We start from the raw sequence: 15,204 nt of genomic DNA on the forward strand, positions 1-15,204 counted from the left end.
ATAACTCCTGGCAAAGATGAGAAGCAGAAGTTCCCACCATGTAAATGAAACAGAACCTCCTCTAAATCAAACATGTTCTGGTGTGGGTCTGTTTTTGGCCCATGAGCATGGTTCACTGGAGAAGAACTTGGAATACTCAATAAAAAACAGCACCAAAAAATAGGCCCATAAATGTGTGTGTAGCACAGCTTTTGCTTACAAACCTTCTTGCAAACAATAGTGCCCATTAGCATGGTGAAACCATCTGGAGATGCAGAGGACAGAGGGGAAGAGTGCCAGACTTTCATTGAAAATGCCATTCATGCCAAACTTCATGCAGCTTTAAGCAATGCCTGATGCTGTGAGGGCAACACGAATGCACATCCTGAGCTCTATGAGGGTTGTCCATCTCAGGGCTCCTTACTAAAAACATTGAAATACTGTATATCTGCTTTCTCAGACAGGCCTAGTAGTAATAACATTCCACAACCAGAGAATCGGGGCAGGAGCTCGGACAGTTTTATTTTTCACAAACAGCTTGACTGGATCACAATTATACACTACTTTATATAGAACATGAAGAAATACATTTTTTTAAGTGCTTGAAACATCAAACAGGTCTCTGATTGTTAGGTTACAAAAACCCTGCATTGGGTTCATTAACACTTTCTCAGTTTACAAATGCCTGCTGCACGTGTCTCTCGGCGTCTCTCTGATTCACTCCCATTCACTCTGGATACACTTTTCTCCACAACTCACTCCTCTTCCGGCTCATTCGTCCCCCTCTCTGTCACTGGTTCTCTTTCTTCTCTCCTTCCATCCCTGTCCTGCCGCGCCAGGGCTGTCTCCTCTCACAGATCCAGTGCAAGTGCTCGCTGCAGGAATCCGAATGGACTTTCCGCTCCGACCCACTCCAATGTATGACAATGCAATTACCCGGATAGCTGTCATCAATTACGAGCCTGTGACGGAGATGAAGACTGGGGTCACAGTAAGATGGTCACTTTATTGGCCATTTACAATCTCTTGCATTAGGAATTTGTCTTTTCGCAGACCCCAGCTTGCTCTCCATGAGACACACAGACAGGGAGAGAAGCTGGGGGTCAGAGCGCAGGGTCAGCCATTTATACGGCGCCCCTGGAGCAGCTGGGGTTAAGGGCCTTGCTCAGGGCTCCAGCGGAGTAGGATTCCTCTGCCGGCAGCGAGAAATGAACCTGCAACCTTTCAGCCACAGATCCTTAGCCACAGAGCCACCACAGCGCCCCGACAGTGTGAGTATGTGTAACAGTGTGAGCATCTCATTAGGCATTGAAATAATTCTGGAAACAAAGGGCAACATTTAACTTTCAACTTCACATAAGAACTTATGCATTACTGAAAAAATAGCTCTTGCATAGAAATGAATTGTTTCCTAATACATTTCAATCCTAAATTGTTTGGAAAGGGCCCCGGCAAGCTCTGTTTGTAGAGCATGAGACCTATAATCTCAGGGTAGTGGGTTCATGTCTCAAGTCGGGGCGCGCCAGGTCCTCCATGTTGGAGGTTGGGCACAAGGCTTTGTCCTGTAAAAAACTAATGTAACTGCATAACGCGCAAACATCCAACATCCACAGTTGGGTAACGGCATTGTGCAACGTGTGGCAACTCATCAGAAAATGCCACTAGGCCTACAGAAATATAAACAGAGTTGAAACAAGTGTTGAGAAGTCCCCAAGAGTGATAACATGTTTACAGGATTATGTCTGAATTATGAATTAAATTACATCCTTTGGAGGGTTGCATGGTGGCGCAGTGGTCACAGCTCACAGCTTGATGGCTGCCTCATAGCATTGGAGCCCAGGGTTCAATTCCTGGGGTGTTATCTCATGGATTGTGTATGTTCTCCCAGTGTTCTTGTGGGTTTCCTGTGGGTGCTCCGGTTTCCCCCAACAGGCTAAAGACATACTGGTAGGTTAATTTGCTTCTCAGAAAACAGGCCCTGGTGTGAGCTCGTGTGTGTCTGTGTCTGTGTGTACTCTGTGACGGACCAGTGTCCCACCCAGTGTGTATCCTGTCTCATCCCCATTGCTTTCTGGCATAGGCACTCCAGTTAAGGAAATTCTTCATTCTTAAAAGTGAGTATCTGTTATTGTAGTTTAACACAAAGGAAAATCGTTAGAACGAGGTGAATATTTATGCAAGCCACTGTATGCTGACTGACTTGCATCATCTCCGAACTTACAACGTTGTATTCAGAGTTCTGCCATTAACCCAGCTCCATGAGGTTCCCATGTTCTTCCTTCTCAGCCCGATCCAGTAATAACCCGAGCTTATAAAAGTGCTCAGCATGTCCTGCAAAGACAAACACAGCAGGCTGGTTTACTCTGGATACACAGTCATGGCAAGTACGCTTTAAAGGGGACCTGCAGCGCTAAGTTCTCAGACTATTTATTTAATTGCTGTAACAAAATATCTCAGATGATGCTATCACAAAATTTTACAGATTCTGAATTAAGCCCAAAATTGTGACCTTTGTGAAAGTAGTGTATAATCGTCATGTTGTTGCAAACCACTGGTCTCACCAGAGGCGAGAGTGAGAGTATACAAGAATTGCTATGGCAGCCTTTCCTGTTCACTAGTCACCATAATGACTAATGTAAGCAACATATGAGCGATTTAGTACAGGTTATTCAGCAGACATTTCGCCACAGAAATGTTCCAACACTATCTGCATTCAAAGTTAACAAGTATGTTGTATTTTTCGGCATAACCGTCACATAGTCCAGAGCAATATTTCTTTTTGGATTAAAAGAGATTTGTTCACAAGCCTGCTTCTTTGCAATGTAATAGGGCCACTTCACCTCACTGAAAATTTTTTTTGCCTCATTTTCAATCACAGCAATATGGCACTGTGCATACCTGGAAATTGAATCTGTTTTATGATGTGAATTGCAGGTGTTACGCACTACGGAGTACCGTGTATTTTACCTTCATTGTGGTTTGAAATGCAGTCATCAATGCCAATTCTTTCTAACCCGGAATAGATAAAAATAGCATTGCAGTTCTCTTTTAGTTCTTTACATTGATGTACCTCATTCCAGCTGTGCATAATGCTATCTGTGTGTGTTAATGGGGATGGGTGTTGTCCTCACCAGTTCCTTCTTGTCGTCAATCACTACCAGATGAGAACCGAGTGACGAACAGGAGCTGCGTGCAGATTCCCAGCCTTTGTCTGCAGTATTTATGTAGTAACAACTCCCACTGTGTCCTCCCTTCCATCCCATTGGACAGCAGCTCTGTTCTGCATAGCCAGAGACACAGACAATGACACAGGGAATCCCCCTGGTTTAATACTGCTGTCATCCACAGTCCACCTCACACTCATCGCTTTCTCCAAACTATATGATCAGATATGTACTTCTCTGGCCAGTGGAGGGGTCCATGCAGAAGAAAGACTCCAGTTGCTCCATGTAGCTGTCCATGCCACTCTCGCACCTCTGTGTTTCATTGTTGCATATCCCTCTTTGCTCCTCTTCTTTCTTCATCAGCCTGCTCTCCCAATCTCTGCTGTTCTTCACCACTGCAGGCCACACCCAAGAAAGGAAAAGTGAGCACCTCTAATTCCCTCAAAGATCCCGCCTAACAAAAGACATGAACCACCTCTAACTGGAGCCAACTCACAGTCATTTTCCGCAAATCCCCTAAGTCTTTACATTTGCAGCAGGTGCCCTGACATTTTGTTGAACGGACACAATTTTATCAACAGCTCTTCCAGGAAAGTCACAGGCAGGTAGCACCAGTGGCAATAGGAGCAATGACAGCCACCCAACTCTGATTCACTCTCAGAGTTAATGATTCTGAGATTCTGTCCCATTTCTCTTATAGAATCTGGACCTGTATGTACCTGTTCACTAGCCTAGAATCCTAGATGGCTACATGTCAACAAAGCTCATCTCACACATAGTCAATGTGGCACAGGCTTGTCAGGTAGAGCATCCACCACAGGTCACATTCTCATCTTGCAAGGAACACACTGTTATATGAGCAGGAAGGACAGCAAGTTAGACCCCAGCCTTTATTCAGTGAGTGAACATAGGACACAAGGTTCTCTAATAACCCATACTGAGCAGCAGCAGTATAACATCGCTTTATTAGCCCTATACAATTTAGTGGATTAGGAATTCATTTTTTCACAGACCCCAGCTTGCTCTCCATGAAACACACAGACAGGGAGAGAAGCCTGGGGTCAGAGCGCAGGGTCAGCCATTTACAGCGCCCCTGTAGCAGCTGGGGTGAAGGGCTTCGCTCAGGGGCCCAATGGAGTAGGATTCCTCTGCCAGCTGCGGGATTTGAACCGGCAACCTTCCAGCAACAGGCGCAGATCTTTAGCTACAGAACCACTGCTCCGCCCCTTTTTAAATAACATCACTTTATTAGCCCTATACAATTTCTTGCATGGGGGGGTGGTGTTGGTGGTGGACGATCATGTTTCCTTTACAACGGCAACAACACTCGCACTATCTGTGCGGAAGAAAGGCCTGGCTATCTACTTCCGTTTCCTACCACGACAGCTCTATGGATAGTGACGGTGGAACTGTCCATAAGGTCGCCATGAGTCCACACCAACTTGACGGCACTCATCCCACCCCATTAAATTATCAAGCTTTTGGACCTTTGTCTCAACACCCTTCATCAGCTGAAGTGTGGGAACTCTGAACTGAAGAAATCATCTGCTCCACTGATCGATGACTTCTAGTTTTTCCCCTAACGTTTGGAAAGTAACCTACAATATACTGTACAGTATGTCTAACAGGAACGGGACCTCTGTACTCGATTCTGCTTCATGACGGGGATGCATCGCTTCCACACAGTAAAAAAGATTGTTTGGATAAGTGGGATGAAGGAAGCAGGATTCCGATATGACTGTATAGGACTCCCAAGAAAAGTCTTCCTGGGCTGAGCATTTATTTACTCATCTTTAGCACAGGAATATAAAAACAGGCAGAAACGAGAGGATGACATTCAGCCTATCTCGCCTGTTTGGTAGTTAGCAAATAATTGATCTGAGGATCTTATCCAGACATTTTCTGGAATAAATCAGGGAAGCAGCTTCAATAATATGGCTCAGTAACTTATTCGATAATACTTCCCCAGCCCTGTGAGTAAAGAAATGCCTCTTATTTTTGGTGTTAAATGCATTTTCCACTTGGTGTGTGCTTTACCATTGATTCTGTAGCTGGGTTGACTTTATCAATGCTCTGAGGACTGAGGTCCCCTAGTAATCTTCTCTGTTCATTTGAATACAAATCCATTATGGAATAATCACACATGCACATTCACGGTGTGTTATACTCACAGTAGGCTGACTGGACTATGATGACGGTCAGTAAGACGGCACAGAGAAGCCCCAGGCACAGTGCAGGCAGTCTGTAGGGAGAAGGGTTGGGCTCCACTCTCACTGTGGACGCTGACACTGGTGGAAATAAACACACAACACTGTATTGTTACAGTAAAAGGGACTCATAAGGAGTGTGCTTCTCTCCCAAGATAAAGTGGCAGTTTCTTGTAACCCTCTCAGCCGACTCCTGTCCAAAAAGGAATAATATGCACTCTGCCAAGATATTTGTGGGAGATAACTCATCTGTGCACAAAGGAAGTACGTTTAAAAATAATTACAGCGCTGTTATCGATTTGCAGACCATTTACGACCTCACCCTGTCAACACACAGCAGGAGGACTGCAGGCCGTTTGGCTGTGGTCATGAGAATGCAACTGCAGATGACCTGTAGGTCACTGTCTCATTTTCATTTTAGTGCAACTACGGCTTGTTGCACTGCTCTGTAAGGATGAGTCGACCAAATAACAGAACAAATCAAGACTAGGAATTTGCTTAACAAGTATGCTGTGCAGACAGAGTGGGGGAACTGCAGTCCACTTTAGTCGCACTCGTGAGTGACATTGCTATTCTTATTTAGGTACAAATCTCGAGAGGCCATCCTCTGTAGTCTCCACTCGCATGTTGCACTAATCAACGGATTTCTGGAGTTCTCCTTCTCTGTACTTACCTCTGCTCTGCGCCTCTGCTCTCCTGCGTGAAGTCTCCCTCACTGTGGCGTACGTATCGTATTTCGTTTCGAGAAGTTCAGTGTATATGTCCTCCTGTGACGCACACTGGGCTTTGTTCGTATCGGCGCCCATGAAGACACCATGGTCCCCCTCCATAGTGTGAATTGGAGGCAGTTGCCTCAGTGCTTATCTGCACACAATGTTGGGCACATGTCTCTCCCCAGTGAACTATTCCTGGCTTCCTGGACGCGTCTGCTGACGACAACAGGAAGTTGTGAGGGGGAGCTGAAGCTGCCTTTGAGTTTGTGGCCTCCCATATGACCTGCGCCATCCATGATAACGTTTTTATCTGCCGCGAGGGGCTCTCACAGTCCAAAAGAAATTACTCCAAGCTAAATGAGACGTCAAGGAGCGGAGGTTACAGGAACTAAACAGGGCTGCAAATAATATTGGCTTAAGGGCTTGTGAAGATCCAGGGAACATCATCTCAGCCATACTGGGACCCCTCGGGAAATGGTTGGATGACATTTTGGGATGGATAACAAATGAAGCAAAACAGTACAAGCTGCCCCCACCCCCCTCTCCCTCCCCCCATTTTGAAAGTTGCAGAAATATTTGAGCACATCTTGGCCATTATTGTGGTTGTTTTGGATGTTATTCAGAATAAAACATTAATCCTAGTCATAACATTTAAGATCAGGACTGGGAAAGTGGCTCTGTTGCACATAGCTGTTGGGTACCAACAACTATATTTGATGGAAAAATACAGTGTCAGTTTACTTAGACATTAGATTTTATAGCAATAGAGACCTCAAACCTCAAGTCTCAAACCAAAATCTCAACCTCAAGTCTCCGTCTAAAGATACTTATAGTCCTATTGCTGTCTCCGTCCATCATTGTTTTTTCTTAAATGTTGTGGGGTGCACTGTCCAATGATTTAGATTATTCTGAGAATAAGGAGATCTTGGCAAACAGGTTTTGTTTTCATGTGTTTACTTACTAACTCCATACCAGCATTTGCAAAGGTGAAAGGGTATTTGGTAAAGGGTGTAAGAGGAAGTGGAAAAACAGGATCAAAAGAAAACATTTGAAACCACCTGAAGCCATTTGGAAACACCATGAATCGTGAAAGGAATCGAATGCCCTTTGGAGCCTTGCAGAGTAAAGGAGGTCCTTGAAATAATCACAAAATAAGCAAAAGATACACATTCACAGCAAAGAAAAAGCATACTGTCCTACTTGCTTTGTTCAATATGTGCTGATAGCTCTTAGAAATTGCAGTTAGCAAAGGATAATTTGATCATCAATACTTAAAAATCATATATATATATATTTGCAAATGAATAACCCAAGCACACTAATCTACCTGACTGAACAGTAAGGCATAGGGCTTTGACCCTAAAAAAGATCAGCTTCTGCCTTCTCTATACAAGCGGCTCATTGCTAATGCAGAGATGACTACCTATAAATTAAGTTGATTTGTACTGTATGTTCACTATTAATTGATTAAAGCTGCCGATTTCTGCGGGGACATTCCATTTTGTAAAGAAGGTTTGGCCACCTTTCGGAATATTATTCCCAATTTTGGTTCTGGTTTCACAGATTTAGGCATCGGCTGCCTCACATCACCACGTCTTAAAAAGTTAAGAGCACTACCGCACAATCTCTGTGCATCTACAGTTTTGCTTGTTAGTGAGGGACACAAAGATATTCTGTTGCACTGCCGGATATAAAGATCTCTGTCAGCAATATTGCATCTTTTGACCGCAATGAGCCCAATGTACTGGGGGTGATGACCTAATTCAACATCATCATCTGTCTGGATTTCCAGCTCCTGTGCACACCAGCAGTAACCAAACTCAAGCCGTTTATGTGCTGTAGGGAGTTTACACATCCAGAAATATATTGGGTCCTACCAAATTGAGTCTTTTGTTAAGTTTCACGTCAAGAAGGTTAAAATATTGTGCAGGTCCTGAACAGGAAACGAAACTGCACGGCATTCCAGATGCTAGATGACAGGAAGGAAGTTAACTATAAATAAATTATAGAAAAGAGGATACTTAGAAGAAAAAAAAGTTCCTTAGCAACAGCATGAAACTGCCTTATGTTAAAGCACTAGTTTGCTATTTTTCCATCTGATTTCTTGAAAGAAAGGGATGGTATTGATGGGGTCAGCTCCTCCAGATGTACAGTGATGCTGCACACCCAAGTGAAGCAGCTGTGCGGATTGTGAATATCTGATGAGCCTGCAGAGTAAGAGAGGAAGCCTTATCATCAAGTGAGAACAGTTTTTAACTGCACTCCCACCAGTTTACCTTTTTGTACCCTGGAGAGTTGAGAGTTGAATGTCCCCGGGACTGCTTGGACTTAGTTTGGACTTCCTGGGAATGCTCTTAATTGTAGTGCTCTGTTCTGCCAAAACATTTGCATTTCCACTCATATAAAGGCAATTTTGCATTTATCAGGGACTTAAATGCTCTGGTTTCCTGCCTGACAGTATATCTCCATACAAGCTTAGCAGTGATAAACATTTATAACACTTACAGTATAACACTTGTTGCTCATTTCCTCTCAAAGGATGTTTCATTTCTTTTTTTTTATTTTAGAGAACAGACAAGACCATTTTAAGTACAAATGACATCACACAACCATCCTTTTTACAATACAAATTTGCAAATATACATCATACATGAAAACTATTCTTATCTGTTCCCTAAATATTTTACAATTATTTTACTTTTTTGTATCCAAACTGTATGCAAAGTAAGGAAGATGCACACATTTTTTATGACTTATGAAGAGGGAGAAATGCATGTCGATACGCTTTCTTAACTCAAGTTTCAGCTATTCTCGACAAATTCAGACTTCAAAGGTTTAAAGTTGTACTCGAGTCTCTCAAGTGAAAGTCCAGCTTGTCAAGTTGCAGGACTCAAATATATTCTCCAGAGCCTCATGTAAATCAGTCCAGAAAAGCTTTATTTTAGCGCACTACCAGAATATACGCCAATTATGACCTTCTCCAGCATTTATTTTGCCCAGTATGGTGTGTCTTCTGCCTCAAACTAATAAATAATTTAGCTATATTTTTTCCAGCAAAACTGTAAGCGTGGGTTAGTACATTCCCATTGAAATTCACAAATGTTAAACCACTCTGAATTAGAAATCCTAACTACTTTCTTTCACATTTATCATATTTGTCATATTTATCTTTTACATACTCCGTAGAATGTAATTTATTTTCCATTAAACCCTTCTACAATCTACATATAATACCTTTACCTGTTTCTGATTTGTAGGCATTCTTTACTACTTTTACCTCTGCTTCATCTAAAATATCTTGTTCTCCCTTTTAATATCTTTTGAAATAGTGGCAAACGTGGATATCTACAACAATCTTGATTTAAGGAGTAGGATTCCTCTGCCGGCCGCAGGATACGAACCAGCAACCTCCCAGCCACAGGCGCAGATCCTGAGCCACAGAGCCACCGTTTACGGTAGGAGGTTGAGGTATTACAGCCAGGTCACACAGCAGATTCCTGAGGAGTGAACCTTAAGACATCCGCTTCACAAATCCAGTAATGAGAAGAACTGCAGGTTTTATCATCCCAGTTTTTCATGGAATTTGCTTCTGGATTGATGACCACACACCGTGGAATTTTATTCCGAATGTTAGGCTGTTTATCACCCCAGAAGCTAAAACAGAGAAAAGTTCCTTCAATTTGAACATAGTACTGGTATTATCGATTAACATTAATTAGACTGTGATCACTATTCACCAGCACAACTGACTTACACACTCTGCTGTTAATACATCATGACACTGGGCAGAATTAACATGATTCTTAGCGAACCATTTTAGACATCACCGATTAAGCATCTCAGGAAATTGCGAATTCATTATCTAATAATAAATATTTCTACACTGTGTTGGAACAGATTGTACTTTGACTCCTCCCCGAACACAGCATTGTGACCAGCTTGCATTTGTACACTCTCAGATGGAACATCCTAGTCCATCATAGCATTATTCCAGTTATTGAGCACCAGGATGAAGTGGACACTATGTTCTTGTGACGCCATCCTAAAGCTGATGCTTTACAGTAGTGGAGGTGGTCTGGCCACAGAGAAGACCCAGAGTCACTGCAGGTGGCACTGCAGTGTCGATCCCTCAGTCACATATATACAGTACCGTTTTTGCACAGGAGAGGTGAGGCATTGAATTAAATTAACCTCTATTACCCCTAAGGGAATCTGTCTTGCACATCAAGAGCTCATAATGTATTATGTTATGCTGTATGGTGCATTGTTGTGTTCTCACCTTTCATTCTTCAGTGGAGACCCATTCACCCAGTGCCAGTTTTTATCACTGTTAATGTCTCTCAGACCAATCCAGACTAAATCCTTCAAAGTTCTCACTTTACTCCAGATGAAATCCTGAGACACAAAAAAATAGACAGTCGGTGCAGTACACGGTATTTCTATGGGCTTATCAAGATGGGGGGAGGGGTCTTGAAAATTCAGTTGAGTCGTCATCAGTAAGCCTGAATTTCAGGCCAGTTAGAAACAAGTCACCAGGGTCTGGTTTCCTTAAGTGTGATTGGAAAAATGAAAAACAGGATATTTCAAATTAGAATGGAATCAGTAACCAAAGACAGGAGAATTGCAAATGCCAATGTCATTTCCTAAAGAGAATACTATCTGGCAACCTCTGATTCTGTTTCAGGTAAAGTTATGGAAATGCTGGCTCTCGAATGTCAAGTCTCTGAGGAGAGCTCTAGACAGGACTGTGATGGGCAGATAAGACACTATGCTCTCTGACTGTGAGTTTGACTTTCTTCATCTGAGTCCAGCTGAACAGTGGTCTCCCAGCACTTACCTGCTCCTTATCACTGTCTATAGTCACAAGGTGTGCCCCCTGTGATCTGCAATAGTACTGACTGGCAATCCAATCCATTTTGTCTTGGTACAAGTGGTAGCATTTCCCTTGGTTTTGCATCCAGTTCTGTGGACAGGGCTGACAGCGTCTCTCTGCAGGGTGACAAACACAGGCCACCCAAGTAAGGCACCCAAGTGAAGCAGAGAGGCAGCAACACGTTGTCTTCACACACGTGATTTCTTTCATAGTACCCGTGTACCAAGACACACATCCACAAAGATACATGCATAATCCACACATTTAATGGGTAAACCAACCAATAAAGCTTCTATTTCACTCATTATGTCCACCTTTAAAGTGAATCAAGACTGAAACTATCTCACTAACAACACACACCAGTGTCTACTGTTTTTTATTATTGAGATGTTAATGGAATCAGCAATTGAGCTAAAACATTTTAGTTTAAAAACAGAAAACCACTGCGTAGGTCTACTCTCAGCCTTGTGGGCAGCATAGCATAGGGGATAAGTCTAGTGTCACAGTGGTGGGTTGAAGTTAAGATTTCCTGATGTAGTCACCACAACTCTGTTGTACCCTTGAGAGGGAATGTAACCCAGTTGTGTAATGTACCTCTGCTGTGGACCAGCAGTCCCGATCCCTTCTAAGGTCTAAGGCCCCCTGTCTGGGGATAGAGTCACGTGCTCTCTAGTCCATTCAAACCTGTGGAAACTTGGATGGGCTGATGAGGTTCAAACATGGACATTATGAAATAACCAATCGATAGTATAGCTCCACTCACCATGCACCTTATGGTCATCAATGGGACAGTACTGATCCAGAATGGGGAATTTCTGGAAGAACTGGGCAAGGAGGTTAGTACTGTTCTGCATCTGGTGTCCAGTGCTATAGTTCATTTTGGGCTTGTTCAGTTTTTCATTCAACATAGAGTCATTTTGAGGCCGACTGCTGTACTTTTCACCTCTACTGCAAGAGACATTATCTGAGGAAAGAAGATACATGTCCTAAGTCTTGCTGAGACACACACAAGCATGCTAAACTGCACAGTTCCTCATAAAGCTTGACAGTGACAAGTACAATCTTCAATCAACTCACTGTCCATCTTGAGATGATGAGATAGACTTGGAGCGCCTTGTTGAATTAGACAGCAGTGACAGTCCCTTCACAGAACAGCTATATCATTAATAAAACATTGACTCCTACACATAAACCTCCACTGCATGTACCAAACATTGCAAGCCTGTCACAGCTCTGGCCAGAAGTGAGCAGATCAAGTATGTCAATTTCTTCTATGACATCATATGAATTATGTGCCAGAAATCGTCAGAACTGTTCTGTGCTTCCAGGAAGAGGCAAGACGTTGCACCACACAGTAGTAACTCTTTTATCCTACTGGTAGAGGGCCAACATTGCACAATATATAACTCCAGGATGAACATTGGTTCTTCAAAAATCAGGCAACGGGATTTTATTTCTATGTAAGTTCAGCACACAAGCGCAACACTCACACAGATCAAACCAAAACGGACTCACAAACATGGAGCTTGACAGGGTTATACTCACAGTAGACAAATTGGGCTATGACGGTAACCAGCAGGACAGCACACAGCAGTCCCTGACACACTGCGGTCCGTCTGTAGGAAGGAGGGCCGTGCTCGGATCTCATTGTGGACATAGACACTAATGGAAAGAGCACAGCACTATACTACAACACCTAAGTCACCGAGCTACTTAATACATACTGTAACTACTGGGGAGGGGAGACATTTTGATCCTGTGCTTGGCATCACCTGTTTCTATTGATAAATGTAACTAGTTTAGATAGTAGATAAAACAAATATGTGTATTCATTACTGGTAAGCTGCTTTTGACTTTTGAAAACAAGGTTCTGCCAGGCCGGATAGATGGGCTTCTCATCTGTACTATTTTACTTACAACAGCTCCATGGGTGGAGTGCCAGGGCATCACAGGGCCACAGAGAGTGACAATTTAGAAGAGCTGGACACACCAGGCATGAAAAGTGCTTTTCTGGGTTAGCATGGCTCAGGAACCTGAATTCTGAATACGGAAAAGCTCCGGGTCAGCACAGATGCACGCTGCCCTGTGCCCATTGCTTGGCAGGATAGAGTCTGGCTGCCTCCCAATCCTGAGTTGGATAAAGCAGTTAAATGGATAGAATCATTTTCAGAGTGTGATTAACCTGCAGGTCCAGGAGGGGGCACAGTTTGTGCTGACTGAGATCCTTCCACCTTCACTTCTTCATAAGTGACCTCCTCCGGCGTTACTGGCAAAGCGATAGCACCAGAGAAGGGCAGAGAAGAAGAGAATGATGAGAACACAGCAGTCCCTAAAACCACCCAGCAGCACTGAGAGCAGACTTCTGATACATGGAACCACTGAAACAATACTGAAGACTTGCACTGCTACTTCAGACTTCGCAAGTAGTAACATGTGCACAGTGTAGAAATGCATCAAGTGTTCAGCCATTTCTTTGAACCCTCGAACAGCAAGGCTTGCCAAAGGACCAGAAAAGATTTGAACTATAATTCCATCCTTCAGAAGTGAGCTGTTGCTCCAACAGACCAAGGGCACAAAGCCATTGGTCTCTCGATTGTCAGGATATGCAGTACTGTGCTTTCCCACTCTTGACTCCCCCCCATCAGGCATGTTCAACAGGTTATACCACCTCACTCCTGTGCCGAATGAATTCACTAACAAGGCGATCCGGTGTTTACGTATGCACCCATCACTTCAGCAAATAGTGGGCAATCGTGTGTGATCAGCCCATCAACAGAAGCCCCAAAACATTGGTATCTAAATTCAACCATCATCATGTACAAAAGGTTTAAAGTACAGATTAAATTAAAACCTGGACCCAATCATCCATTTTCTAGCTCGGTGCAGTAATTCAAAAGTCCAAGTCCTGACCTGTCTACAGTCTTTCAATATTGCGTCTTGCAGTCCTTGTTTTCACTTTAAAACATGTATTAATAAGATCATGGTTATGAGTGGTGGTGTATTTAAGCTAATGACTGCTTTTCAGTTTGTGCCACTCAGTCAATCACTGTGACGGCGAGAACAGCCAGTGTTTCTGTTAATCGGGTAACATCCACTTGGTTCGATCGCACAGCATGATGTAAGAAAAGTGCCTTGACCAAAAACTAAATAAGTACGATAACACCAAAAGAGAAGGATTAATTAACACTCACCCCTTGTTCTGGGACAGGAGTTTGCTGTGAACTTGACGGTAGAATAGTACATTTCGTCAGGCATTGTGACATCTGACTGACTCAAACAGCACAGCATTGCACCTAACTGACACAGGGGCCGAAACACCACATAAAACACAGATTTACCGAGAGATGTCCTGACATGCCACTTAATTTACCGACACACTGAATTACTGATTAATGCATTGAAACAAACGCAGATACTAACACCCCCAGTGGAAAACCACAAACAACGTGTGAGATTGAACCATCCAGAAATAGCAAGAGAAAGAGAGAGGTAGCTGAAGGGTGAAAGTGTTGGTATGTTGTTTCTTTTCATAAAACATCCTCTTTCCTTCTAACATCTGTCTCTTACTTCTGCTTTCTATTTCCATTGCTCTTAGATTGAGTGCATTAGATTGAGTAGCACTAGACCCAGGCTCTTGTCTTTTAAGCAGAGCAACTTCATCATATCTGTTACCTTCTTACCATGAGGATGGTAAAGTATTAGGATGAGTCCTCAATAACATGGGTATTATGGAGGTGTTATGGCTCTCAGATCATGGCTTAACAGTGATAGATTATTTGGCTCTAAAAACATGCCAGGCTAGAAGTTACTAACATCCCAAACAGCAAACAGCAATGCTCAAGGTTGCCAGACCCAGGACATCATTATGCCAGATTTCTGATGACCAGGATGGCAGACACATGATGAGAAACCCAGGAAAACTGGATGCCAGATAACATACTCAGATGGAATACTCATACTTGGATGCCATAACATACTCAGATCTTGGACCAGATGGCTCTCTCGGATTCCTAAAGATTCACGGTCTTCCTTGTTCATCTTTTGTTCTGTTTTTCTTTCAGTTTTGGTAACAGACACGCACACATGTGTGGCAATTACAATTACAAATTGTGATGCCTCACGAGCCCCAATGCACCTGCATTGAATTCCATCCAGCATTCCCACACTTGGAAGGAGCTCATCAGGGCCAGCCCAAACGAGATCAGGTCGGGCCTATCAGCCTCGTTAGGGGAGAAACATAGACTATTTAAGCCCCACAGAAGCTCTTC

General features: G+C 43.2%; 2 protein-coding genes across 3 annotated transcripts; both read right to left on the reverse strand.

The window, feature by feature from the left end:
- Positions 1-476: 476 nt before the first annotated feature.
- On the reverse strand, positions 477-6,283 carry LOC138216013 (C-type lectin domain family 7 member A-like). Its single transcript, XM_069182943.1, has 6 exons — positions 6,024-6,283; positions 5,315-5,431; positions 3,377-3,538; positions 3,111-3,259; positions 2,201-2,310; positions 477-941 (listed from the first exon to the last, which is right to left on the reverse strand). The coding sequence occupies exons 1-6, from the start codon at positions 6,178-6,180 to the stop codon at positions 770-772; spliced, it is 867 nt and encodes a 288-aa protein (XP_069039044.1). The 5' UTR covers positions 6,181-6,283; the 3' UTR covers positions 477-769.
- A 552-nt stretch (positions 6,284-6,835) lies between these two features.
- LOC107075724 (C-type lectin domain family 1 member A-like) lies at positions 6,836-14,778 on the reverse strand. 2 transcript variants are annotated; one of them, XM_069182946.1, is made up of 7 exons: positions 14,128-14,778; positions 13,119-13,202; positions 12,482-12,598; positions 11,700-11,900; positions 10,901-11,052; positions 10,343-10,458; positions 6,836-8,270 (listed from the first exon to the last, which is right to left on the reverse strand). In XM_069182946.1, exons 1-7 carry the CDS (start codon positions 14,222-14,224, stop codon positions 8,132-8,134), a joined length of 906 nt encoding a protein of 301 aa, XP_069039047.1. In that variant the 5' UTR covers positions 14,225-14,778; the 3' UTR covers positions 6,836-8,131. The 2 variants fall into 2 exon arrangements, with proteins under 2 accessions (XP_069039047.1, XP_015193391.2); XM_015337905.2 differs by lacking the exon at positions 6,836-8,270 and adding an exon at positions 8,980-9,717.
- Between the last annotated feature and the right edge of the window lie 426 nt (positions 14,779-15,204).

The sequence above is a fragment of the Lepisosteus oculatus genome, chromosome 23, assembly GCF_040954835.1.
Source record: "Lepisosteus oculatus isolate fLepOcu1 chromosome 23, fLepOcu1.hap2, whole genome shotgun sequence".
NCBI lineage: Eukaryota > Metazoa > Chordata > Actinopteri > Semionotiformes > Lepisosteidae > Lepisosteus > Lepisosteus oculatus.